The sequence below is a fragment of the Pseudorasbora parva genome, chromosome 13 (genome assembly GCF_024679245.1).
Source record: "Pseudorasbora parva isolate DD20220531a chromosome 13, ASM2467924v1, whole genome shotgun sequence".
Classification (NCBI taxonomy): domain Eukaryota; kingdom Metazoa; phylum Chordata; class Actinopteri; order Cypriniformes; family Gobionidae; genus Pseudorasbora; species Pseudorasbora parva.
In genome coordinates this window covers 35,496,243-35,523,027 of record NC_090184.1, presented here as the reverse complement: position 1 = coordinate 35,523,027, position 26,785 = coordinate 35,496,243, and the positions used below count along the sequence as shown (strand labels likewise).

Below are 26,785 nucleotides of genomic sequence, written 5' to 3'. Positions count from 1 at the left end.
CTTATTGTGAACAAAAAAATAAAATAATTTATTTTTCCTTTTTGGCAATAAAATTACATCAGTAGACCTGTTTGAGTTTCTTTGGTCCTGATGATATTGTTCCCCGTGGGTCATGAGGTGTTTGGCATTGCTAGCTAATAGAAATTAGATTTTTGCTGCCGGTTTTAAATTTCCCTTGTGAAAGCGCACCAGCTGTATGAAGCCAAAACTAATTACATGCTAAGGCTCTTCCAGTAATAGTTGATGAGATCTTGCGTGTATGTAAACAAATGACGTAAACTATGCTCTAGATGTAGAGAAGAGCTGAAGAAGACTCTTTCTCTCTCAGAAACGCACACTAGGATTTAAATCTATCCAGTGAGAATGCTGTCACTGCTGTGATGTATATAGTAGATCCATCATTCTGGTTTCATCAAATTTAGCAGACTTTGAGTGCTTTTACATGCACCCTCATAATGCGATTTTTATGGAATTTTGGCAATATTTAGTTAAAAAACTTTACCACATGTAAATGCAATGCTTCGATCAAATAAGTAACTTTATTTTGCATTAAAATATATGCAGTTCGCCAATTTTAATCCCAATAAACAGGCTTGTCAACACCTTAATCGCGTAATTACCGCTCTGGCTAAAGTGCATTTCTACCCGGATACCGTGTGTTGTTCATATACCGGTAAATTCATGAATGAACTCTTCTCCAAATCGCTAAACTCTGTCAACCCAACTCACTACGCAGACTCTGCTCTGTATTCACCCAGACAGTGCGAAAAAGTCATGGCAGCATGCAAACCCGCAATTGCGATGTTCATAATGGCGGCAAAAAATATCTAGTACATCCATAAAAATGTATTTTGAATTGAATGTAAATAGATTTAAAAATATCCGGTTACATGCATACTGCATGCATATCTGAGTGTGATATAACCAAACTTATTAGCAAATAAATAATAATGAAAATTGCATGCAAACTGGAGTGGAGTTCTGCTCATGTCATGTAAACATCTTACTGCTATAAAGAACTTAAGCCGGGTGCACACTGTGCGATTTTGGCCACGATTTGGCCGTCTGAGACAAATTTAGCAAATCCTAAAAGATTCCTCAGATCCTAGGCTAAAATCTGATGTCTTTGGTCGTTAGTTTGACATGTTCACCGGCCGCCGATTAATGAGCACTGCAATTAAATTTTACCTCAGACGAAATTCTGGCAGTGTCAGAAGATTTGGCACAATGCAGTCCTGCAGTGTGACTTCTCCTACGACGACAGTCAAATATCTCCGTTTTTCAAGACAAACTATGACCAAAACGAGAGCTAGAGATTTCTTTGTAGCCAGCATTTCAGTCCCGCGTGTAATGCAGCTCACTGTCACCCAACGCGTCATTCATTGATGATATAAAACTCCGGGTGAGTTTTCTTGCGCGCGTCCGTTTTTAGTCCTTCACTATCGTTTAGTCTGACATTAATGTCAACTGAGATCTTACAGTGTGACATGGCGATCATGTTCGTACAGTCTGACAAGGGACATTCGCAAAGGATTTTGAAAAATCGCACAGTGTGCAGGACCCATTACTCTCTGATTATAAGAAATAATAGCACTATTTGTGCACATGTAAACATAATCACTGACAAACAATGCTGAAGTCAAGTCTCATGCATGCTGTAGCCTCACTTTGCGTTTTTGCTAAAGCCAACATTGTAATCCTTTGTGGAATTTTTTTTTTTTTTTGTATTCAATAGGTGCTGCGATATTTTGATTATGTATTCACTGGCGTCTTCACGTTTGAAATGATAATCAAGGTGAGTTTCTGGATCATTCTGGGGTTCCTTGATGTTCCTGTATAAAGACTCTGTTTGCAAAATTAAGCTATATATAATGTATTATATAAATATGCTGTGTATATTTTTCTCAGATGATTGACCAAGGTTTGCTGTTACATGATGGCTCCTATTTTCGTGACTTGTGGAACATTCTGGATTTCATAGTTGTGGTGGGAGCTCTGGTGGCCTTTGCTCTCACGTGAGTCAGATTGATCCAAACATGAGAAATAACAAGTGTAATAACATTTTCTGTTGGTGAATCTGAAATGTTGATTAAGCTGTCTAGCTGCATTGCTCAGTTTTTTTGTTATTCATTTTCAAATGCCATTAATGCCATGTGATAACTCCATGAGTTATGTTAGGAAAAGCATTCAAACGTTCCAAAATTCTTGACACATATTGATGTTTAGTGGATGCTCTCTTTTCTCTGTTGTGAGTGTAAAGCATTTCTGTGTTCATTGAGAAACTCTCTGGTTCAGAATGCCTGTCTGTTTCTCATTTGTTTCTCTGTTGTTCTTCTTGTGGATTGTGGCTCACGGCATCTCTCAGGAATGTGATGGGGTAAAAACACTCTGATTTTGTGCCATATAATAACATGTGTGTTTGTAGTAGTACATGAAAATAGGGCATTTTTTATTGTTTAGTAATATATTTTTGAATGCTATGCAGGAGTAACACAGGAAGAGACATTAAAACCATCAAATCACTGCGTGTGCTCCGAGTGTTGAGGCCTCTCAAGACTATTAAAAGACTTCCCAAACTCAAGGTATTTGAACATGAAATTAATACTTTAATGTTCAGAAGTTACCATTCAAAATTAGTTTGTTTGTTTGATTTTTTTTTCCTTAAAGAATTGAAAAATATTTTATTCTGCAAGGATGCATTAAATAGTTCTGTTGAACTTTTTGTATCATGGTTTGCACAAAAATATGATTCAGCACAACTTCTTTGAACATTGGTTAGTAATATGTTCCCTGAGAAGAGACACTGCGTGCGTCATAGAGTTAATGCTATACGAACGCACCTTGTGAACCGGTGTGTGAAGCACGTGTGCAACAAGATTCGATTGGCATTGGCTACTGCAGTCAAGTGACGTCACATGCGCGCTGGCAGAGTATATAAAGGCACATAGAAAGAATGTTATCAGCTTCAGTTGTCAGAAGGAAAACGTAAAGGCATGCCAGAAGGATGGCAACACTGATGCATTGTCTTGTTTTCCTCCAGCATGAAACAATGTCCACAGTTCAATATAACTATATGACCCAGGGATAGAACTGATTAGGTAAATCAAAGCCTCACTGCGTTTGCCACCAATAAGGCAGGGCAGACTAGAAGACTGCCACCCGGACCCACAGCCATTAGCCATTTGGCATGGTTTTGATGGCAAGCTTGTAGCATTCCACGAGGTAGCCGTAATGGGCACGGGATAGCTCACAAGCGTGTCTTCGACCCAGGGCATCTCTGCATAGCTGCATCCAACTGTTTCAATAAAGGCAGTGAACGTACCAAGAATAGTTTGTCCCACAATCTCGCAAACTCATGGAGATCAGGGCGGAGAAGGTTCATTAGAGTGGGACTCCATGAGGTACCGCTCATCCAACCTGCTTTGGCCGATTTCCTCTCTATTCACAGACCAATCTAAACTAATTTTTATGGCAAGGTGACTGGGTCAGAGTAATTCTGAAACGGCAAGGCTTGTGGGTTGCTCCTGGTAAGCAGTGGTGGGAATTTACCAACAGTGGTCATTACAGAAATAATGTAGCTCAATGGTCAACCCAACATTTTAAGTTAAAATACAAATAATTTTAAATAGACTATAAAAAATTGATTGTTATTATCTGTCTCTTATTGACTTTTAGGCCGTGTTTGACTGTGTGGTCACGTCGCTAAAGAATGTCTTCAACATCCTCATTGTCTACAAGCTCTTTATGTTCATATTTGCTGTCATTGCCGTGCAGCTTTTCAAAGGGAAATTTTACTACTGTACAGACAGTTCCAAGGACACAGAAAATGAGTGCAAGTAGGTACCATTACAGCTGCAATATACATTTTAAATATAATGCTAAAATTTATTTAAGCAGCTCAGACATTATTCAACGGTAAAAAGACTTTAGAAAATGTCAATGGTGCTATGAATAGAAGGATGACATTTTATGAAAATAAAATCTATGCCAATGATGTGGAAAATGTTTTTCCTTAATGTTCTATAGGGGTTACTACATTGACTATGACAAAGACAAGAAAAAGGAGAAACGAGAGTGGAAAAGACATGATTTCCATTATGATAACGTCATCTGGGCCCTGTTGACTCTCTTCACGGTATCCACTGGGGAAGGGTGGCCGCAGTAAGAGCCAACTTTAGTATTTTCACACTGTATCATTTTACAAACTTATTAACACCCTAAGAAGATGAACATTCTCCTTAACACCTTTCTAAAATCTGTGCTGATATTTGCATATTCAGTAACTTTCTAGGGGAAATTTAGACAACAAACGTATTTGGAATTATTTGCTATATATTTAAGTGATTTCAGCCGTCTTGCTAACCTCTGCCAGAGTGAATTAGACCATAACAATGCCCTTGAACAAAAAGCCATTCACAGACATTTCAGCTTAACACTTTTAACACATTGCTAAAAAACCTGATTTTTTTTTACAAATGCAGCACCTTTAAGCCCCTCAAGTTCACACAGGTATCCTAGCAGTGTAACCTCAGTTTCATTTGGAATAAAACACATAGATAAATGCATATAGATCTTACTGTAAACACTCTTGTTTTGGCATTGTAGAGTTCTGCAACACTCTGTGGATGTGACCGAGGAGGACCGGGGTCCCAGTCAGGGGAACAGGATGGAGATGTCCATCTTCTATGTCATTTATTTTGTGGTGTTCCCCTTCTTCTTCGTCAACATATTCGTAGCCCTCATCATCATTACTTTCCAAGAGCAGGGCGACAAAATGATGGAGGAGTGCAGTCTGGAGAAAAACGAGGTGACTGAGCATCTGAAGCAATTGCACACACTTGAAGCAATATGATTGTATTTTAAAGAACATATAAAAGAAAAGTCCTCTGCACTTATGTGATTCACTGTGGATATTCATCAAAGTGCTGCCACTTGTACATTGTGAGTCTTTTATAGAAGAAACATTTTCGATTCTTTCACTTCAACAGTCTCAAAGGACCTTTTGAATGACAAATACTCCAATTTCAAGCCATTATTTTGAAATCAAAATATTTGTGCCTGTATATACACCGATCAGGTATAACATCATAACAGATGAAGTGAATAACACTCTCTTCATCACGGCACCTGTTAGTTGGTGGCTGGTGATATTAAGGTGTCAGAATACACAGTGTATTCCAGTTTGTTGTGTATGGGGCTGCATAGCCGCAGACCAGTCAGGGTGCCCATGCTGGGCCCTGTCCACCACAGAAAGTGCCAACAGTGGGCATGTGAGCCTCAGAACTGGACCATGGAGCAATGGAAGAAGGTGGTCTGGTCTGATTTACATCACGTTGATGGCCGGGTGCAGATGCGTCACTTACCTGGGGAACACATAGCACCAGGGTGCACTATGGGAAGAAGGCAGTGTGATGCTTTGGGCAATGTTCTGCTGGGAAACCTTGTGTCCTGCCATCCATGATGTTACTTTGACACTTACCACCTACCTAAGCATTGTTGCAGACCATGTACACCCTTTCATGGAAACGGTATTCCCTGGTGGCTGTGGCCTCTTTCAGCAGGATAATGTGTCCTGCTACAAAGCAAAAATTTCAGGAATGGTTTCAGGAACACATTGAGTTTGAGATGTTGTCATGGCCTCCAAATTCCCTAGATCTCGAACCAATAGAACATCTATAGGATGTGCTGAACAAACAAATCTAATCCATGGAGATCCCACCTTGCAATTTACAGGACTTAAAGGATCTGCTGCTAACTTCTTGGTGCCATATACAACAGCACACCTTCAGTGGTCTAGTAGAGTACATGCCTCGATGGGACAGGGCTGTTTTGGCAGCATAAGTGGAAACAACACAATATTAGGTCATAATGTTATGCCTGATCGGTATATTATCAACACAAAGCTAATGTAGCTGCTGGAATGTGTATCATCATTCATAGCAACCTCTTGATAATTCTACTTTTAAACTACCTTTCTTTGATATCTTTTATTTCCTATTAGTATTTTCAAAAAGAAGTAGGCAAACAGCAGTGTCAAAACAATACATAGACTAAATGTTTTTTTGATTTACATTGTGATTTGTGTCATAATAGAACATAGCACACTTGTTATATTTATATATATAAAAAAATACAGTATTTAATTTAATAACGTAAACTCAAAAATGATAGTAGTACATATACATTAGTATCATAAAATGTGTACACTAACATTCATGTATGTAAATATACCAGACTACATAGAAAAAATGCCATTAAAATATATACCGGTAAGAATTATGCAAAAATCCTATACAATAAAAATAAATACATAAAAACTTTTCAAAAAATCATATTATAAATGCAACATTGTCCAAAAACAGCAAAATATGTGTGCGAGCTCCTCTCCTTGTTGAACTTTGACAGTTACTTTGAAAGTAAATAGTTTGTTTATAAATTCCTTCAGTATTTGGCATGTACATTTTATGGCATTTTAGTCTGTTTTTGACCATCATGTCCTTAGCCATAAATAAAGTCACATTTACTCTTTTCTCAGTCATTGTAACTTAATTGAATAATAAACAGATGTACTGGCAACATGTTTTTACTTCCTGACAAGCACATGCTAATCTTATGTGAAGTTAATTTTAAATGTGTGCCTTGCTGTATATTTTTCTCTTAGAGGGCTTGTATCGACTTTGCCATCAGTGCCAAACCTTTGACTCGCTACATGCCCCAGAACAAACATACCTTACAGTACCGGCTGTGGCACTTTGTGGTGTCGCCCTTATTTGAGTACACTGTGCTGACAATGATCGCCCTTAACACCATTGTTCTCATGATGAAGGTAAGGAGGGATGTCACTGCACTGTGATCTTTTCTTTAATCAAAATCAAATCATTTAAACTCAGAATATATTTATTTATTTGTTGAAAAAAATAGTTTCCCTTGACATTGTGTTAAGTTCTGATCACGCTAAAGTAACTGTACATTATTAGAGATGGAAGGAGACATTACTCTAGCTTTGGTAAGAATTTAAATGTGCATTTATTTTAAGCCTGTAAGTATTGCAGGGGTAATACTGTAGCTGTCTCGCTCAGTCTGTGTATTTGTCAAAATAAATTAGGTTGATTTAGCTGTTTTTCAGCCCCTTCTGGTGACCTGTGAGTATCTGTGATACTGCTTGAAAACCAGACAGTGTCATGAGTCACAGCTTATTAAATATTGATCTGAAGCACCAGCTACTATTTATTATATATACTTTTCCCCATTAGCTTTAGCCTGACATCTCCCGTGAGTAATTTCACCTGGAGTCTGAGGTGGGCCTCCACTAGTCATCATGTCTGCAGTAGTTCTGTATATGTGATAGATTTTAAGATATTGTACAGAAGTTTGAAAAGCTTCCTTTCTCCTAGTCTCTTTCATTCAGTTTTCAGTTACAATTTTCAAAGTGCTTTATTGGAATATTCGCATTCCACAGGTTTTAATTAGATTGTGAAATGTGGGTGTCCCATACCAGAACGGCTCCAGATCTGAATGTGTGTAAAATGACACTTTCTGTAAAAAGTTAAGTGAATGATTCTGCATCAATGGATAACTTTTTTATTATTATTATATTAATATTATTAATAAATAGCCCTATCATACATATAAAGGATCCCATATTGTACACCTTTCTAGAGTTTTATTTTAGACGTTTATGTACTTAAGAATATATATTTGTGGGATAAGTACCACAAACCATCGGAATCTATTTTTACAGCTCCTTTCTCAGGAGCACTGATAAGAACAGGACAATTTGGGCCTGTCTAATTACTATTCATGAGCCTCTATTCTGATTGATCTGTTGTTTTCGGAAACTACGGTAATGCAGGGCTGTCTGTCAGCGGCCGTGGGTGGGTCATGAGGAATGTGGCATCACATTCTTCAGAAAATCAAAACGGCTTGTATAATGAGACTTTTGGTTTAAATGATTCAAAAATAAGGAGTGGGGGGATTTTAATCATTGTAGGGTGGTTGTGTTCACACACTGTCAACACACATTTATATCCAAACTCCTTGTAAAACAGTTTGCATAATAGGTGACCTTTAATATACTGTGTTATTGTAGGCTAAATAAATAAATAATATATAATAATTATACAAACCCGATTCCAAAATAGTTGGGACACTGTACACATTGAATAAAAAAGGAATCCTGTGCATAAGGGTCAAGGCCGGTAAACCATACTGGATGCCCGTGATCTTCTGCCCTTAGACGACACTGCATCAAATACAGGAATGCTACTGTAATGGAAATCACAACATGGGCTATGGAATACTTGTCAGTGAACACAATCCACCGTTGCCATTCACCGTTTCCGGCTAAAAGTCTATAGGTCAAAAAGAAGCCATATCTAAACATGATCCAAGTGCAGGCATTTTCTCTTTTTTGGAGTCGGTTTGTATATTAATAAAATATAGGGGTAACACTTTACAATAAATATACAATAATAAAATACTTAAAAATGATTTGCAAACTATAAGTTTATAGTTGATTCATAGTTAACAAATTGTAGTCTCTACATTGTTAATATATTAACCCCTTAAACCCGGTGTGTTGGATGATTTAAACAATTAAATATTCAAGAATATCTTTTTTGTCTCTTTTTTTTTTTTGTACTCTTTATCAGCATCATGATCCTCGTCCTGAAGGCTATGATGATGTGCTAAAATACCTCAACACTGTGTTCACTGTTATTTTCTCTGTGGAATGTGTTCTCAAGATCCTGGCATTTGGTATCATGGTAAGCCAAAATTGGGAATGTGATGCAATGCATTATATATATATATATATATATATATATATATATATATATATATATATATATACTGAAATGCATAAACATATATTGTTACCTTTATATCTTTCAGAATTATTTCAGAGACACATGGAATATATTTGACTTCATCACGGTTCTAGGAAGCATCGCTGAAATTGTGGTTGACAAATTGCAGAGTGAAAAAGTAAGAAATGTGTGTATTTTCCGATTAGAGCTGCTCGATTCTGGATAAACTGAGAATCACAATTTGCAGACAAAATTCAATGACCTACTCCTAAATTCTCCACGTGTTTGATTACAGGATGAATCAGTGTTTTTGAATAAATCTCCTGAATGAATGAATCAATGACAAATACATTTTTTGACAGTCAGGTGTCGCCACTTAAAGGTGTAATGATGTAATCAGTACAATCTTTATTTGAAGCGTCAAGTTACTTTCAAAAGATGAAATACTCTATTTTGTTTGCTTCTGTAGACATCAGTGTTTAAATCTGAACTGTAAACTTTTATCCCATTACTTCTGTGATAATCAGAATTTTTGTAAGACAGAAATAATAATACTGTGTGAATGTAAAGACTTTGTGAAGCTGTTTTATGCTTATACATGACAAATGCTCTTTCTGGCTCAGCAGCAGCGCCAATGCAGATCTAAGGGCCCTTTCACAACTACCTTGTTTGGTCCTGATTTTCAGACGTTTTTAGTTTTATAGCTAAAAACTAGCTAAAAGTTTTTAGTGTGAAAGCATTTTCTGTATGGTTCAGACTTTCAGACCATTTACAGGAAGTTCCAGTGGTTCCCGCGACAGATGTCAGTAGGCTGTCATGAATATTTAATTTCAGATGTTAAATGTTGCTGTTCTATTTCTATGTACGGAGAAAATAAGGACACAATTATAAATCACCCGTGACAACTCATCTTTTGAAACAGATAGCCGGTTTGCCAACAAATTGCCACTCACCTTGGTCTCTTCACAAATGGAAGTGCCAGGGCTCACAAGATTGCTTGCAGTCTTCTTCTCCTTTCCTGCCAGCGACGATAAAATGTTGCACAACGAGGATGTTCTTTTGGCGAATTTGAACTAGCCTTGAGTATAGTTGGTGCTACTACTATAGGTAGTAATGGCATAATATTTACAGTATAGTGGCAACAATATGCGTCTTATAATTCATTCTTGTCAAAGTTACCTGCTGAATTGATAACACCCCGACCTCAGACCCGCGTCCATTTACAAACAAATCAATGTCAAGATGCAGCCCACATAGATGATGACGACAGGACGCAAGGATGCCATGTAAAGTTCTTTAGTGCCCTACCAAACCCTAGTGTGAAACCAAACCATAACTAACCGAATGTTTAAAATGTATCAACATTTGTGCAGACTTTCAGGTGCCCTAAATGGTCGCTGTGATCAAAAAGCCAAATCGTTGTCATTTTGAATCGAGATCACGATTTTTTTATCAGTTAATCCTGCAGCTCTAATTCTGATTGATTTGTAGGCAGTAGTTGTTTGCATGAGCAATAATGTCTGTATTCTAATAGCTTTTTAGCCAGTATTTATTTGCATGAACAAGCTCCTTTGTGTTTTGATTGCTATGTAGTCAGTTTTTCTTTCCAAGAGCAATGACCTTCATATTCTATTTTGTGTCCAGTATTTATTTGCATAAGCATCACCTCTCTGTTCTGATTGGTTTTCAGCCTTTTAATATGGGCTTTCTTAAGCTATTCCGAGCAGCTCGGCTGATTAAACTTCTGCGTCAGGGCTACACCATCCGTATTCTGCTCTGGACTTTTGTCCAGTCCTTCAAGGTCAGACATGTCTTTAACTCCAGTGGCATGAAATTGAAATCCCTTCTTCTTCTTCTTCTTCTTCTTAATACTGTTATCTTATTATAAAATGTTTTCTGTGAGTTTAACATGAGATTTGTCTTGCAGGCTCTTCCATATGTCTGTTTGCTCATCGCCATGCTGTTTTTCATTTATGCCATCATTGGCATGCAGGTAAAGGTTGTCTTTGTCCCCAGACAGTCTGTCTCCATTTTTATATTCTCCCATCTATAGTCTTCCTTTGTTTCTTTGCCACCTTTTCTCTTACTTTACTTTGTTAAGCCTGAAAATGTGACAGACACCTCTTATGTGTTTGTAATCTTATTAAAGGTATTCGGCAACATCAAGCTAAATGAAAAAAGCCAAATCAACACACACAATAACTTTAACACATTCTTTGGTGCACTCATGCTGTTGTTCAGGTAAGATTATGTTTAAAATTTCTGCATCTGTTTTAATGTTCTTTCTTTTTGTTGTTTAAAACAGGTGCTACATTTTATGATATATTAATTATTTCACTATAAAACCAATACAATGTACCAGAGTTCCCTTCGGGATGAATAAATGAGTCTTAATCTATGATATACATATGTGTGTATGTGTTTAGGAGTGCAACAGGTGAGTCATGGCAGGAAATCATGTTATCGTGTTTAGGAGAAAAGGAATGTGAAACGGACAACTCAATTCAAAACAACTCTACAAAGGGGATAAAAAAAGAATGTGGTACCGACTTTGCATACTTCTACTTTGTGTCCTTCATCTTCTTCAGTTCTTTTTTGGTGAGAAACAATGACACATAAAACCCACACATTTAAGGCCTTTTCACACCAAATTGGCACATAATTTTGGCACATAAAATATAGACTGCATGATTGTAAAATTAAACAAATTATCAGAATTTATATATATATATATATATATATATATATATATATATATATATATATATATATACTGTATATATATAAAACTCTGTGAGAGATCCTAGACTGGTGTAACGCGCAGCTGGCACTCATTATCCAATCACTCACAGGCCTGTCACAGCCCCTCTCTCACAACTCTCGCTCACACTGCTCGTCACAGCCCCTTTATATGCTTGAGCTCTTTAAAGCCGAATGCGGAATAATTTCTGATTTGCTGTTAATATTTTTTATTGTTCATCAACTGGAAAAAATCCTTCTGAAAGCGATTCCAGTGATAGCATTTCTCCGTTCTGTTAGCGTTATAGTTGTGGTGTGGACATTGCTATTCTTATATATTTAGGACTATATCTTTATTATTGTTATAGTTATTGTCCTTGGTGTGAATGGTCCTTTAAGCTCACTTAGTAACTTTTTATGTATTTCACAGTCTCCATTTCCACATTTCTATTTCTCTTTCAGATGCTAAATCTGTTTGTGGCTGTGATCATGGATAATTTTGAGTACCTGACACGTGACTCGTCCATTCTGGGTCCTCATCACTTGGATGAGTTCATACGGATCTGGGGAGAGTATGATCGCGCAGCATGGTGAGAGATACAACTGTCCACTCTTTTCAGTTGATCACATGCAATACAGATATACAAAAAGTGACATCATGAAATGTTTCTTACTCTGCAAAATTATTTGTATTATATAATTTAACAATATATAAAATTACATTATATATAAACTAATACAAATGTTTATTTACAGCTGCATTGTATACAAGTATGCCGCATGAATGTAATTTGTTAAATTAACTGTATAGTTTGATTTGTGATTGTCAGTAATGTTTTTTTTGTCTCTCTTCAAACTAATTTGAAACCCTGTAGGATAATTTAAAGGGGTCATGTCAGATTCAGATTTGCTATTTTGAGATAAGAGTTCAGTATAAGGGTGCATCACACTTGTCATGTTTGGTTCGATTAAAACAAACCCTGGTGCGATTGCTCGGTTAGTGCGGTTCATTTGAACATATGTGAACGCTGTCATCCGAATCCTGGTGTGCACCAAACAAGCGGACCGAGACCACTTAAAAATGGGTCTCGGTCGGCTTCCAAACGAACTCTGGTGCGGTCCGACTGATATATGAACACAACACGGACCAAAGACATGTAAACAAACCAAAAACTGGTTCTTCTCAGGACCTGTGTTGCCCATTAGTTCGTACAGACGACGGAACTGCCGTCTCTTTTGCATAAGAGAGGGCTGTCTCTTTTCTATATACAACAGAGCAAATCCTGGTGCTGTTTTGGATGTTTTGAACATTTTATGAGCTCTTCATGAGTTCTCAGTGGGTAAAAATAATGGCATATGTAAACGCATTAAAATTATTGCGTTTAATCCAGCACACAGCATTGTTTTGAATGTTCGGTAAGCAAGCTCCTACGTCATATAAGCCGACCAATCAGGTTGTGAGCGTCTCCCTATGCCTTTGGTTTGGTAACATTAGGTTCACTGTTAAAAATGCCAGTGTGAACGCTAAGCAGACCAGGACTATATTTTAGTTTTTTGGTCCGGGCCAAACTAACCAAACTAATCGAACTACAAGTGTGAACGCACCCTAAGAAAACAATCTGTTTGCAGAATCTTATTTACTGGCACAAAGCTGCAGAAATAGTTTTCTGCATTCTGAGCATTTGCTTTACTGCAGCAAATAAGGCATGTTTAATTCTTAGGGTCAGATGGCTTAAAACGGCCATGAACAGCTATATTATGATGGCTTTTGGTCAAATTAACTAATGTATGTTTTGACCCCTTTAAAGAATATTTCATGAAAAATTACCACTCCAACTACATTTAACTTGACATTGTCTATTTACCGTTAACGGACAGTATTTCCTTCTCCAGTGGAAAACTACACTATAAGGAGATGTACAAAGTAGTACGCTCAATATCACCTCCTCTGGGCTTTGGAAAGAATTGTCCCTACAGGGTGGCATGCAAGGTTTGGATCAACCACGAAAAAACTACCCCTCTGCCTCTCTCTCTCTCTCTCTCTCTCCTCCTCTCCTTTTATCATTCCCCACTTCTTCGCTAGCTACCACCCCTCACTCTCCTCTCGTTCCCGTGATTTACTCCAAGAGCTACTTTCCACCGGGTCAAAGACTGGCAGAGACAAGAGCTCAGTGCACAGAGAGACAGCTCATCCCTTTGCCCTGCATCCCGCTCCTGAAGTGTGAATAACTGCTGGAGTTAATGACACTTAGAGCCATCCATCAGTGAACTCCATTAGATAATATCCAGCACTGCCAAAGGATGTCAGTAGGGATTCAGTCTCTCTGTGTCTGAATTGGATTTGAGGCTTTTATTGAACATAATTCCATAAATGTGGGTTTTAGGTTAGAGGAGAGCAGACTCCTCATGTTCGCCATTGCCTCACCTGTTTGTAAATCAAGAGAGGATTATGCTCATCTCTCCCCTGAGCGACCACAGTGTCAGAAATTAACTTTATATTTTTAAGGGCTAATATTTGCTACCTGTCTTTTTTTAACCTAATGAGGTATTACAATTTTTTTATATATATATACTGTATATATATATATATATATATAAGTATTTGATATGTATATTTTATCACACACGCGCGTGTATAGAGAGCATTGTATATTGTATTTTTTACTTTTTTATATTTATTTATAGAATTTACTTTTAGAATTTAGTTTATTTTTAAAATATTAAATCTAACCTGAGTGGATACATAGATAGAGTGGATAAATAAAATCAGAATAATGAATTCAATTTCACAAAATACATCTGCTTTAAAAAAATGTACTTTAGAAATTCATGACAAGGAATAATACATTTTGTTGGCATTTTTACCCAGAGTCCCTGTTAATTTCTGACACTGAGCAAAGTGAACCGCTGTGGGTTTATGTATTATAATAGCAGGGCTTCCTTTTCAAAACCCTCAGATCCACTTTCTTGACTCATCAGATCTTTGGCTGTTTTAATATTTTCTCTCCTATAGCCTCTTCTATGCCAGAAATGCATAGAAAACTCCACCTGGCCTCACCTCTGTTTAATCAGTTTCCCTTTTGACAGTTTTTCTTTTCTTAAGTATGAAACACATTAAAATGACCTTCCCTTTCCTGTCTGTTCCTTCTTCCTCTATCTTTTCTGTTTTTTCCTTTTTTCCTCCACGCCAAACTTCCTCTACTCCCTCGTTCCTTCGGAATGCCCAATTCTTCTTCTTCCTCCTCCTCCTCCTCCTCCTCTTCATCACATTGCCCCTGGTGACTGCCCCCTCCCAGTGGCCGTATTCATTACACTGATATGTACGAGATGCTGACCTGCATGTCGCCACCGCTTGGCCTGGGCAAGAAATGCCCCTCCAAGTTGGCATATAAGGTAGTCTGCAGTATTACGATTTAAATTAAGTCTGCTTGTTTTCAAGAGGCTAAAGATAAAGGATGTAATTACAGTGCCCACAATAAGTATTTGGACACTTTATGTAAAACATATTTTTGTATTATGTAAAAGCATATTGAACCAAGTGACAATTATTTGTGAGACACAGGTTAGTTAAAATTAAGTTCTGGTATATTTTATTGCAGATAACTCTTAGGTTTATGTTTTTTATCTTGTGCAAGGATATTTTTAATGTTTTAGGGCCACTGTATGTCAAATAATTGCAATACATATAACTATATTTGTATTATTCATAGACTATCAGTGATTTTATTGTTTGTATTTGTCTTTTAATCATCCTACCTTAAAGTCCCTGTACATCCACCAATGATACTTTACTTGAATATGTCACCTTAATGTCTTGAAAACACTGGCATAACCCTGACGCTTATTCCTGTGTTAAAGACATATTGCAAAGGGCATATTCATAAAGTGTGATCCTTCAGACTTTTTTCAGTTTCTATGCATATATTTCTTCTGTCTCTATCTAATATATGTTTCAACTGTGTGCATGAATGCGTGCTGTTGTGACATCTTGTTAATTGTAAAAGTTATACGATAACTAAACCTAGATGACTATTTTACACACACTCACTTTTCAGTTTTGCAATTCTTGTATTTAATTTGTCTCTTGTCCTGGTGGTGACTTGCTCTCAGCGGTTGGTTCTGATGAACATGCCAGTGGATGAGGACATGTCTGTCCATTTCACCTCCACTCTTATGGCCCTGATACGCACCGCACTGGACGTTAAAATTGCTCGAGGTTGGCATCACTGATCATTTCCAGTTCCTTAAAAATCTGCACAATAATATCTGTTCATTTGTTTCTAATGGTTCAATGCTGTGACAGGGGGTGAGGACAGGGGTCAGATGGACATAGAATTGCAGAAGGAAATCAGTGTCATCTGGCCACACCTCTCGCAGAAATCTCTTGATCTGCTTGTACCCATTAACAAAGGTGAGAGATATGAGTAACTGTATGCCAGGTTTTTATATCCTTATCCTTGAACATCATCTTATTTTATTTAATATGATTATAATGCACCTTGGTTGTGAATTTTCAGCTTGTTGTACCAGTATTGGCCCACTGACCCCTCTAAATATGAGTGTTAATTCCTCCCTGCATTTGAAATCTTCTTTTCTACAATAAACACAACTTTTTTTCCCCAGCCAGTGACATGACTATTGGGAAGATCTATGCAGCTATGATGATCATGGACTACTACAAGCAGAACAAAGCTAAGAAGCTCCGTCAACAGCTTGAAGAACAGGTAGAGATTGATTTTTTTATCTCCTGCAGCACTAGCACTGGCAACTTGAGAGCTAAAGAACAGCTGACTCACTACTTCAGGCCTTTTGAATCATTTGTCATCTAGCAGTATAGAATTGACTTCTGAAAAGGTTTCCTCATATTTCAATTAGAAATGTGAGCTTTCTAAAGCTGGAAAGATGTGCTGTTTTGCGGGGTACTGGGTCACTGTGTCACCGGGGAGATTGTGCTGACCGTCTAATGTTGTCTTACAGAAACATGCACCGATGTTCCAACGCATGGATGCATCCTCACTACCACAGGACATTCTCTGCAGTGCCAAGGCTCTGCCGTTCCTGTCCCACAGTGCAGGATCTGCCCTGTAATTGTACATGTTGTGTGTTTGTGTGTGTGTGTGTGTGTGTGTGTGTGTGTGTGTGTGTGTGTGTGTGTGTGTGTGTGTGTGTGTGTGTGTGTGTGTGTGTGTGTGTCTGTGTGTGTCTGTGTGTGTCTGTGTGTGTGTGTGGGGGGGGGGGCATGTTTTTGTTACATATCAGGACACAAATGTGTATAATGACATAGGTATTACAAGGAGAGGGTGACTTATGAGGACATTGGCCATGTCCCCACTTTTCAAAATGCTCATAAATCATACAGGATGAGTTTTTTTTTTAGAAAGTAAAAATGCAGAATGTTTCCTGTGATGAGTAGGTTTAGAGCTAGGGGCAGTGTAGGGGGATAGAAAATATGGTTTGTACGGTATAAATTACGCCTATGGAATGTCCCCATATGTCACAAAAACAAACGTGTGCGTGTGTGTATATATATATAGTATATTTTTGATCTGTTAATGTTTGTTTTATTTCAAGTAATGATTTTTTATGGTTATGATTTTAGTTTAACATAACCCTGATCTGCTGATCTTTTATTTGTTCTTTTAATTTTTGTGTATATAAACAATATGGTGCAATATTTGGTACAATGCATACAATTAACCTAGCATATAAAAAAATGCATCAAATATTTATATCCCCCTCTTAAAATTAAAAGCAAAAGGTCTTGATCTATTAGATTTTATCCAACAACGTCACATACACTATTGAACTGAATTGTCTTTTTTTTATTATTATTTACTCATTTTTGAACCCCCAAAACCATGCTTAGCTCTTTCCAAAAGTTTATTTTTATTTGTGGACACATTTGTGGTGCAAGCCAACATGAGCATAATTGACAAGTTTATCTGTTATTTCTTCAGCACCAGAGGTGGGTTTGTGGCACTGAGTCCTATCTCCCCTCAAGATCTCTTCATGCAGCCCTTGCCTCAAGATAGCATGGAGGAGAGGGAGGAATACCAACACCACTATCACCTCCAGAGCATGGTAGGAGACTAAATCCTAAATACACAAACAAATGCATCTCATCTCAGACATATTGACATTAAGCCTTTACATGTCTTGGATTTTATTCATTGTTTTAGCTACAGAATGTGCTTGGAATACCTGATATCTACTTTATTTAATGAAACAGCATTCAATTTAAATTCACTATCTATTTAAAATTCTCAAACGGTATGTGAATTCATGCTCACGCTCAGTGTTTAATTCATGACGTTTTATGAATAATTCAGGTTATAAAAGTTACAAAAGGTAACAGGGTATGAATACCACACAGCCAAACACATTGATCCATTTGTGAAAGTTTTAGAAATAAAAAGATGGAACAAAATATTTTAAATCTATTTTGAATATTGTAATTGAGACTGTGAATTGAGAATTGATACTAGCTATGTATGCTTATTTAGACAACTAAAAATACAACAACAGTGGTATAAGCAGAATGGCTGACTTGTTGAATTGCTAATTCAAACTTTCATTGACAGTTATGTGCTAAATATATTTGCTAAAAGTTTATTTTGTGAACTTTTAGGAGAACATTAGTTTATAGATGGCCTCAAAGCTTATAGACATGGGATAAAAGTCATAAAACTCCAACTTTCTTCACTTTTCCTAATGTTTTTAAGTTGTCTGGCAATGGTTTGTCAGATTTTCGAAAGCGATTTGTTTTATAAGCTATTATAAAAATGTTTACGGCAAATATTTTCTTCATACCATTTTAGAAGCAACATATATAATGTACTACGCTATATGTAAATTATTTTTAATCATTAATTGAGTGGCTGACACTCTCAAAGGCATATAAAAGGCATATCAGTTCCTTCGCATAAGAAGAAAAAATCATGCTTCGGTAAATTATGAGATACAAATTTATGCTTAATGAGATAAACCTCCGGTTTCACAGACAAGGCTTAAGCTAGTCCTAGACTAAGATGCATGTTTGAGCTGTTTTTACTGATAGAAGTTGCAGTGACACATCTTGAAATATGTCATTGCCATTGTTTCGACTCACACCAGTTTTTTAGGGCACATTTTTAAAAAAGCTACTTAAATTCCCTGATTAAACTAAGGCCTAATCCTGTCTTAGTCTTAGCCCTGTTTGTGAAACCTGGCCAAAAAGTCATAATTATGACAAAAAGTCTAAATTTGTTGTCATAAGACTTTTGTCATAAATATGATTTAATAAAGCATGATGTTTTGTTCCATTATGTGACGGAAATGGGCCATAGAGTTACTCGAAAACTTGCCGTCTGTTTGGACTGATGTCTAATCTATCATGAAGTCATCTGCATGGACATCACTTCTCTGGTTTGCATGATACTCGTACATTTCCTGACGCACTTTCTTTTCACATTTGCAGCTTTATTGCCATCTCTTTATTATTTGCCTTCTGGCCTTGTAAAGGAAGAAATTTTAGAGAGATTTTTTAAGGTTCGGAAGGGTGCATTGATGTGGTTTCTCAAGGTGAGACTAGGTCAATATAACTTCCAGCACTTATATAACCAGTGATCAGTTATACACAAGTTTAGATGTCTTTCTGTGCTCTTATCTGTGCTCTTATTTTCTTCTCTTTCCTGGAAGCTTTTTCTTTGCCTCGCTTCCATGAACTGTGATATAATGCTAGATGTCTTAAGGGATTTTAAGTTGGTTTATGTTTGAAACTCTTTTGTGCAAGAGTGCTTGTGTGTACGCCCAATATGTGTGGCTTCTGCTTTGAAACTCTCTACACCCCCTATGAGTTGCTTATGCGTAATTGCTCTTTGTGTGCACTTCACTCTTGCCACTTTACTTTTCCTCTACTCCATCTTTTTGGATATAAACATATCTTTTCTCATCTTTAAATGAGCACTTGCTCCTAAAAGAGTATAATATTAGCCAGATTATTATATTAGTTTGTAATCCTGCATTTCTATTCTATGTCCACTTCTGATGGTGAGACACGAATGGACATTTGGTGCAATGATATCTAGAGCTGCTAAGTGTTTTTTTTAGTAAGGATTGAATGTCTCTTCCTCCTCCTCCCCGTTTTTTCTCTCTCTAACTGCGTAGGTGCCAGAGCACAAAGAATTTAGCAGTGTGATGTGCCCCAGTAGCATGCAGGCCGATCCTCTGCAAGTGCCATGGAGAGGCGTCTCTATCCGAGCCTCTTCCATGCCTCGCCTGGCGGTAGAGCCACAGGTACTACCTGTGTTAGCCTAGCCTAGCGATAACTAGCTGCTTTCTGTAAATCTGCTCTGTGGTTAGCATCAGTGTTGCCTTTGGTCCCAAAGAGGAAATGGAAAAAGTGGGTAGAAAGGTGTAGTTTGTGATAAGATGGGACTGTAATGGCTTACCCTGCTGGAAAATCAATAAATTCTGATTTGGTTTGGTAACGTTTATGTATTAATTACAGTAAAAAATTCAAATTTTAATATTGGTATATTTAAATATACTGTATTTAAATCATTTATTTAGATAGTAAGTTCTATAATGTTATGGAAATAATATAAATGTTTAAAGTAATGTGTTAATGTAATATATGATTTAAATATGGTAAAATATTTTAGACGGTTGATTAAGTGGTGTGCTCAAGGTCAACCTGGTTAGAACTGGTGGATTACTTTAGTGGGAAACTGGTGTAACCAGTTACCAGAAACAAACCAAATTAACCAGCTAGACCAACCTGTTTTTTCCTGCAGGGTATGTTAGGAGGTCTTGGTTGCCTTGGTTAGAAACTCATTTCATTTACATTGTTTAGTGTTATGTCACTATGTACGGTTTCAAAGAGAGAGAGTGCGTAAATATTACAACAACATGCATTTGTTTCGTTTTCTGTGTCTGTGTTTGGACGTTTGTTGACGCGCGTGTGCACTTGTGGTTTGTGTTGTCATTACTGTGTTTCACGCGCGTACAGCAGGTATCTTCAGAGAGCAAACTGATGAAGCGTTCATTCTCCACGATTGGTGATCAGTGTGTGAATGGGGACTGGCAGGAAGAGTTCTCTCTGGAGAGGGTGAGCCCCGACCGACTGGAGAGACCCAGGCAAAGAAGCTTCAGAGGTCAGTGTGCAGTAGGACTGTCAAAAGCGCTGGTACTAAGGTACCGCATCGATGCTAAAATTGAAAGAACGTAATGATACAAATCTTTCTATGATATCGGACTTGTGTACTCTGTGAGGATGCCCAGGTCACGACCACATTTATGTGTGTGTTTTGTGTCTGCACTTGTCCAACCTATGATTATATTTGTGCTTGTGCATGTGAAGCTGTCAGGTCAAACCTGCGGGAGCCAGTGGACAAGGAAAGAGGACGGTCTAAAGAGCGAAGACACCTGCTGTCTCCCGACGTGTCTCGCTGCAACTCAGAGGAAAGGAGTCAGTCCCAGGAGAGACGCCACTCTCGGTCACCCAGTGAGGGCAGGAAGCACACAACTCTCAGACAGGTGAGGACACAAACACGTGCACAGCCTTTTGCCTGGCAGAATATGTACTGTTTTCTAAAGTAAGTCTAGGGTTGTTGTTGTTGTTGTTGTTTTTAAAGAAATGAATATGTTTTCACAAAAATATTAAGCAGAAAAAGAGCTTGTGACACTAAAGACTGGAGTAATGATGCTGAAAATAAAAATAAGAAAGCAGTTATTTTAAATTGTAATAGTATTTCATAGGGATGCCACAATTCTCAATATAATATTGAACCGTTCTGTACGGCATTAACGGTTAAATACGTGCTTGTGAATTGCGTTCTCTCCGTTTTAAATATTTCTCTCAGTTTATTTCGACTCTGTTCTAAAATTATGTTAAAAGAGAGAAACACTCACTACTCTTTAATAAAGTAATAATGCAGTAGCTTTTAAACAATTTATATTGTATATTGAAGACGATGTAGTTTTAATTTTAGCTTACATTTATTCATTCAATTTCTTACTTAAATGCTATGTACAGCTCTGAGCTGCCACTGTAAATCTTTATATATATATTTATTTTATATTATACAATAAACTAGGAATGCGTACAAGGGTTTTTTTTAAAGTAAAATTAAGTTTAAGTAAGGTTTTTCAAGTATTTTAAGTAAAATAAAGAAAAAGTATTACTAAGAAGCAAAAACCGAACCGAACCAAAATTGTGGTTAAAACCGAGGTATTTATTGAACAGTAGACTAACTGTATTGTTGCATAAGGGACTTTTAAAAACATTTAATTTGGTAAAATCTTACCAAACTATTGAATGGCAGTGTACATTGAAGGACAGACTTTCTAATTATGCATTTATTTATTTCCTTCTCCACCTCATTTGTTTATTTTTCTTTCTGTCTCTTAATTTACCTACAATCCAATAGGTGAATAGTTCAAGCAGCCCAGTTCCCACCACTGATTCAGGGACGCCTCGAGGGCGCCGCCAACTCCCACAGACACCTTCTCGTCCTCGGCCCCACATCTCCTACTCTCCTTTAGTGTGCCGTGCCCATACTGCGCCGGGGGAGGCACGGTCAAAGGCCCAGCCCACAGAAGAAGGGGAGGAGCCAACCGGCACCGGCCCTGGCACCGCCATGGCCCACTCCACCCCTCACCGATACATCTCGGAGCCATACCTGCCACTGCAGGAGGACGTTAACAGTCCGGACTCGAGTGGTGTGGAGGAGACTCTTACTTTTGAAGCTGCAATTGCAACCAGCCTGGGCCGCTCCAACACCATCAGTTCTGCCCCACAACTACGTCACAACTGGCAGGTGCCTAACGGACATTTCCGTAAACGACTAGCACAAGCCGCGTCGGGGACGTCAGGCTGTGAGCTTCTCAGTGACACTGATGAGGATGACCGGTGTTAGGGGTGTGTAGACGATTCTGTGTCACCGTACGGGCTGGATTGATGCCTCTGAACTTTGTGCCTCAATCCAAGGAAAAATATGACCTGTGTGTTTATTTGTGTATCTGTAAATGTGGAGAAGAACCATACTAAAGATCTGAAGATCACAACCTGCTTGTGGTAAAATGGAAACATGCTGAAATGATCAGCAGTCCTAGCAACGTTAAAGATCCGGTTTGTGCCCTTACAATTTCTCTGGACCCACCTCGCAGATCAAGCGCAGGCTAATGCAGATGAATCCAAATTCGTCATTAAGATTCGGGGCATGCCCGGAACACACTCAGGTTTCCAAACCTGCCTAAACATTTTGAGACGTCCCATCAGCAGAATAAGTACAGTGTGTGCAGACACAGCGTTTACATAGTCCTTTCCTAGTGTGGTATAAAGACACGTGCATATGGATGCCACTTCTTTTTAATTGTTAGAGGCTGATTTGCAGAGAACAGATGAGTAAATGGGGTTTGACATCCTGATAATTCTGCTACCTGTGCCGTTGGTTCATTTAGCAGGTACACACACATACGTTCCAGTACACACACTCAGAACGCATGCAGTGATGTTCAGTCTGTCTATGGCGAGAGGTAAATACCCCTTTAACTACATATCGTAATAATGACTGACATTCCGTGAAGGTAACAGGGACTTGAAGGACCTGATGAAAAGTGCATGACGTTTAATGCAAGTGGATCCAGGTGACATCCTGGCCTTTAACAATAGAGTCTAAATGGAGGACTCGTGTACCATATGTAAATATTACAAATCTGGTATATGTACTGAGAAGTCTCCAAGCCATGTTTTCTGTAAAGAACTTATATTGTCTTAAAGATGTTATCTTTTGTGACACAATGAGCATTCCCTGTCCTTTATACTTGTAATGCAAACTATTTGAAATGGACATGGTTTACACATCCCATGTCATGTTTGATTAGACTTATCATTTCATTCTTAACCAGCTGATTTTTCTTCGCCCTTAAGAAATCTCTTATAAGTCTCTCTTCAGGTGAATCTCACAAAGTCTGTCGGGGTCAGTATTTTACCCCAAAACCAAGAAGAAGAAAAAAAGCCATTATATTTTGCATTAATTAAATGACGCCTATTTTAATACCGTTATGAATTTTTGCATAACATATCAGGTTCCACTTGTACAATATAGTACAAAAGTAAAATGGGTTGCAAACAATACTTCAAAATGCGAAAAAATATTAATTTAGTTGCAAAGTATTTATGTTATAAAATCTTATTAGAATAGTATTATCAATTACATAAATGTACAAAATATCTCTGGATGCATTACAGTAATGAAACGTCATGAAAATAAATGTCAATGCAAATAATCTTAAATGTACAAAAATAGGATTCCTTGCTTCCTATGCAAATTATAATGTTGTATATAACAACAAAATTTTGGGTAAAATATGACCTGAACATCTTTTAGTGTGATTCACCCCTCAAGCACTATTAATACAATGGGAAAGCAATTCAAATGAGCGTTTGTTGCCTTTGGGTTCATTTGTAATGTTTACTGTGAATTACCGTTTATAGTTTGGATTAGAAACTGAACAAGTCCTGTAGTGTAAATTGACGACAAGCATCAACTCCCTCTTACATGCTTGGCCTAGCAGAAATGCCGCTCTTATGAATGCATTTGTAGAAATTCAAAATGTACGTTTAGCCTAAATATGGGTGAGTTGCGATTGAAACGTAGCTGTAGGAAATGGGCATAACGTGTACTATTATTCTTTAGAGTATTGTAGTGGAAGTATGGAACCAATTGTATTGGTCACCCAACATGCCACCTCAGGCCTGCCTTTTTTCAGTCCCTCCTCAAAAATGCAAAGAAGCAAACACAACAAAGATTATTACATAGCATTTTTATATTTAAAAAAACATCTTTGGTTAGTTTCTGTATATCCAGCATCTTAATAAAAACATTTTAAGATCAGTTGCCCCTCAAGAGAATTTATGTATCATGTGTTGTGTTGTAATTTGTTTTCTTGACATGTTCCTGAATGTGAATAGAGAGTATTTGGTACTTGTTCTACATGACCTGCTGGGGGTCGCTGCCTTGTGAATTATATGAAATAAAAAAAAGATTCCCATTGCAGTAGAGTCTCTTCTTCCTAAAACTTGATGTTCTGAGTGATTTGTTTTACAGTTTGTATATGACGCTGTGCTATGTGTCAGTAGGGAGAGTTGATTCTGTGCTAGCATAGGGTGTTGAAAACGATTTCTTTTTTTATGGCTCTATTGGCAGTATCACGTTTATTTATAAACTCTATTTCAAACTGTGAGATTCTCTGTTGCGCTTTAGCAGCGTGTTCGTGTTGTGGATGATGATTTACTGCTGCTGTCTATATTTGGCCTGTCCCACTTTTCTGGAAGCCCAACCATCTGTTTTTCTATAAAAACAAAAAGTGAGGATGCCCACGACATGCCTTAGACTGTAAGGATAATTTTAGCAACATTTCTGAGGAAAAAGATAGATAGATAGATAGATAGATAGATAGATAGATAGATAGATAGATAGATAGATAGATAGATAGATGGATGGAGGGAGGGAGGGAGGGAGGGAGGGAGGGAGGGAGGGAGGGAGGGAGGGAGGGAGGGAGGGACGGACGGACGGACGGACGGACGGACGGATGGATGATCCTGTCCCACTGCAATATTACATAAAAATAGCCTTGAGTCTAAACTGTTACTGACCCAACTGACCTCCCTGCTCATGGGTGGAGAAAGACTGAGATCAGATGAAATTATTGTAGCAGGATTTGACAAGAGTCCATATAGACAGATATCTCACTAGCAGGTGAAGCGTTCTGCCTTTGATGCTCATGGATGAGTGAAGCCAAGAACGCCATATAGAGCTGAACCTGTTCCAGGTGCTGCCAATCTGTCTGTTACATCAGGTCAGCATATGTGAGGGAGCTGAGGCGAGACAGACCATCTGCTGATAAAATCTCTTGTGTTGGTCTAAACTAATACATCCGATGTCTGTTTGTTTGTATATAGGAGGTGTCACATTTTACTAAAGGACAATATGGTAAAAATGTTTCTTCTTGACAGCAGTCATAAATCAATAAATATTGGCATTGGAAGAAGGCTACTACATGATTCACAGTCACTTTGTGTAACGAGTCTTTCTACAACAAATGCCGTTGGTAATTACAGATGACCTATGAATTAAATTATATTGTATATTAAAAAAAAAAGTATATTTACGTATTACATTTTGATGTTTTTTATACATTTTTTTTGCATTGAAGATGAAAATTGTATTTGTTTGGATTTGACATGAAAGTTAGACTTTTCCTCCCAGTGGCTTTCTTTTACTGAATGCTTTTCAGTTCTGTGGTAAACTTAACATCAGTGTGTGAGCTGAAGTTGGGTAGGGAAAGCATCACTCTGGGTATATAACAGCAGCACTTTGATTCATCACAGATCTAAAAGCGATCTTCAGTACTGACATAAACTGATGAAGTGACTATATTTAGGTAGCGGTAGTGTGTTATTTGTAAGAATCAGTTGCGCACAGCAGCAATACTTATGTTTTCTGTCTAAAAGTACTGTATACATACAGAAATCAGGCATAACATAATGACCACTGACAGGTGAAGTGAATGATTATACTTCATCACGGCACCTGTTAGTGGGTGGGATACATTAGGCCGAAAGTCAACATTTTGTCCTCAAAGTTGATGTGTTAGAAGCAGGAAAAATGGGCAAGCGTGAGGATTTGACAAGGGCCAAATTGTGATGGCTAGACGACTGGGTCAGAGCATCTCCAAAACTGCAGCTCTTGTGGGTGTTCCCAGTCTGCAGTAGTCAGTATCTGTCAGTAGTAGTCCAAGGAAGGAACAGTGGTGAACCAGCGACAGGGCCATGGGCGACCAAGGCTCATTGATGCATGTGGAGAGCGAAGGCTAGCCCGTGTGGTCCAATCAAACTAGCTAATGAGCTAATGTAGCACAAATTGCTCAAGAAGTTAAGGCTGGTTCTGATGATAGGTGTCAGAAAACACAGTGCATCACAGTTTACTGCGTATGGGGCTGCATAGCTGCTGACCATGCAGTCAGGGTGCTCATGCTGACCCCTGACCATCAGAACCGGACCATGGAGCATTGAAAGAAAGTGGCCTGGTCTGATGAATCACGCATGTGTATGAGTGTTGTGTATATTGTGTTTTCCTGGTTATCTGATGAGGTAACATTTTCTATCCAGAGGGGTATAAGAAGTGCAGGTGCAGCTCACCACCTGGATATGTTGATGGACATAAAGACACACTACCAAAATAAATAATTATTGT

The 26,785-nt window shown here is 37.9% G+C and overlaps 1 protein-coding gene across 14 annotated transcripts in view; it reads left to right on the top strand.

Moving 5' to 3' along the window:
* Positions 1–24,586, top strand: part of LOC137039041 (voltage-dependent R-type calcium channel subunit alpha-1E) — a 185,961-nt gene extending 161,375 nt beyond the window's left edge. For 4 of the 14 annotated variants that reach the window (XM_067414181.1, XM_067414175.1, XM_067414184.1 and 1 more), the window contains 25 exons: positions 1,736–1,795; positions 1,909–2,015; positions 2,366–2,377; positions 2,486–2,582; positions 3,676–3,836; positions 4,027–4,161; positions 4,606–4,807; positions 6,662–6,826; positions 8,652–8,765; positions 8,893–8,985; positions 10,498–10,608; positions 10,735–10,800; positions 10,957–11,048; positions 11,234–11,405; positions 12,009–12,136; positions 14,843–14,939; positions 15,657–15,762; positions 15,850–15,957; positions 16,170–16,270; positions 16,524–16,630; positions 17,504–17,627; positions 19,692–19,820; positions 20,536–20,680; positions 20,887–21,062; positions 21,956–24,586. In XM_067414181.1, the coding sequence (XP_067270282.1) occupies positions 1,736–1,795; positions 1,909–2,015; positions 2,366–2,377; positions 2,486–2,582; positions 3,676–3,836; positions 4,027–4,161; positions 4,606–4,807; positions 6,662–6,826; positions 8,652–8,765; positions 8,893–8,985; positions 10,498–10,608; positions 10,735–10,800; positions 10,957–11,048; positions 11,234–11,405; positions 12,009–12,136; positions 14,843–14,939; positions 15,657–15,762; positions 15,850–15,957; positions 16,170–16,270; positions 16,524–16,630; positions 17,504–17,627; positions 19,692–19,820; positions 20,536–20,680; positions 20,887–21,062; positions 21,956–22,444 (3,297 nt within the window). In that variant the 3' untranslated portion in view covers positions 22,445–24,586. Of the gene's footprint in view, positions 1–1,735; positions 1,796–1,908; positions 2,016–2,365; positions 2,378–2,485; positions 2,583–3,675; positions 3,837–4,026; positions 4,162–4,605; positions 4,808–6,661; positions 6,827–8,651; positions 8,766–8,892; positions 8,986–10,497; positions 10,609–10,734; positions 10,801–10,956; positions 11,049–11,233; positions 11,406–12,008; positions 12,137–13,439; positions 13,537–14,842; positions 14,940–15,656; positions 15,763–15,849; positions 15,958–16,169; positions 16,271–16,523; positions 16,631–17,503; positions 17,628–19,691; positions 19,821–20,535; positions 20,681–20,886; positions 21,063–21,955 lie in introns of all 14 variants that reach the window. The other 10 variants (XM_067414188.1, XM_067414178.1, XM_067414189.1 and 7 more) reach the window with 8 other exon arrangements.
* Positions 24,587–26,785: the final 2,199 nt, after the last annotated feature.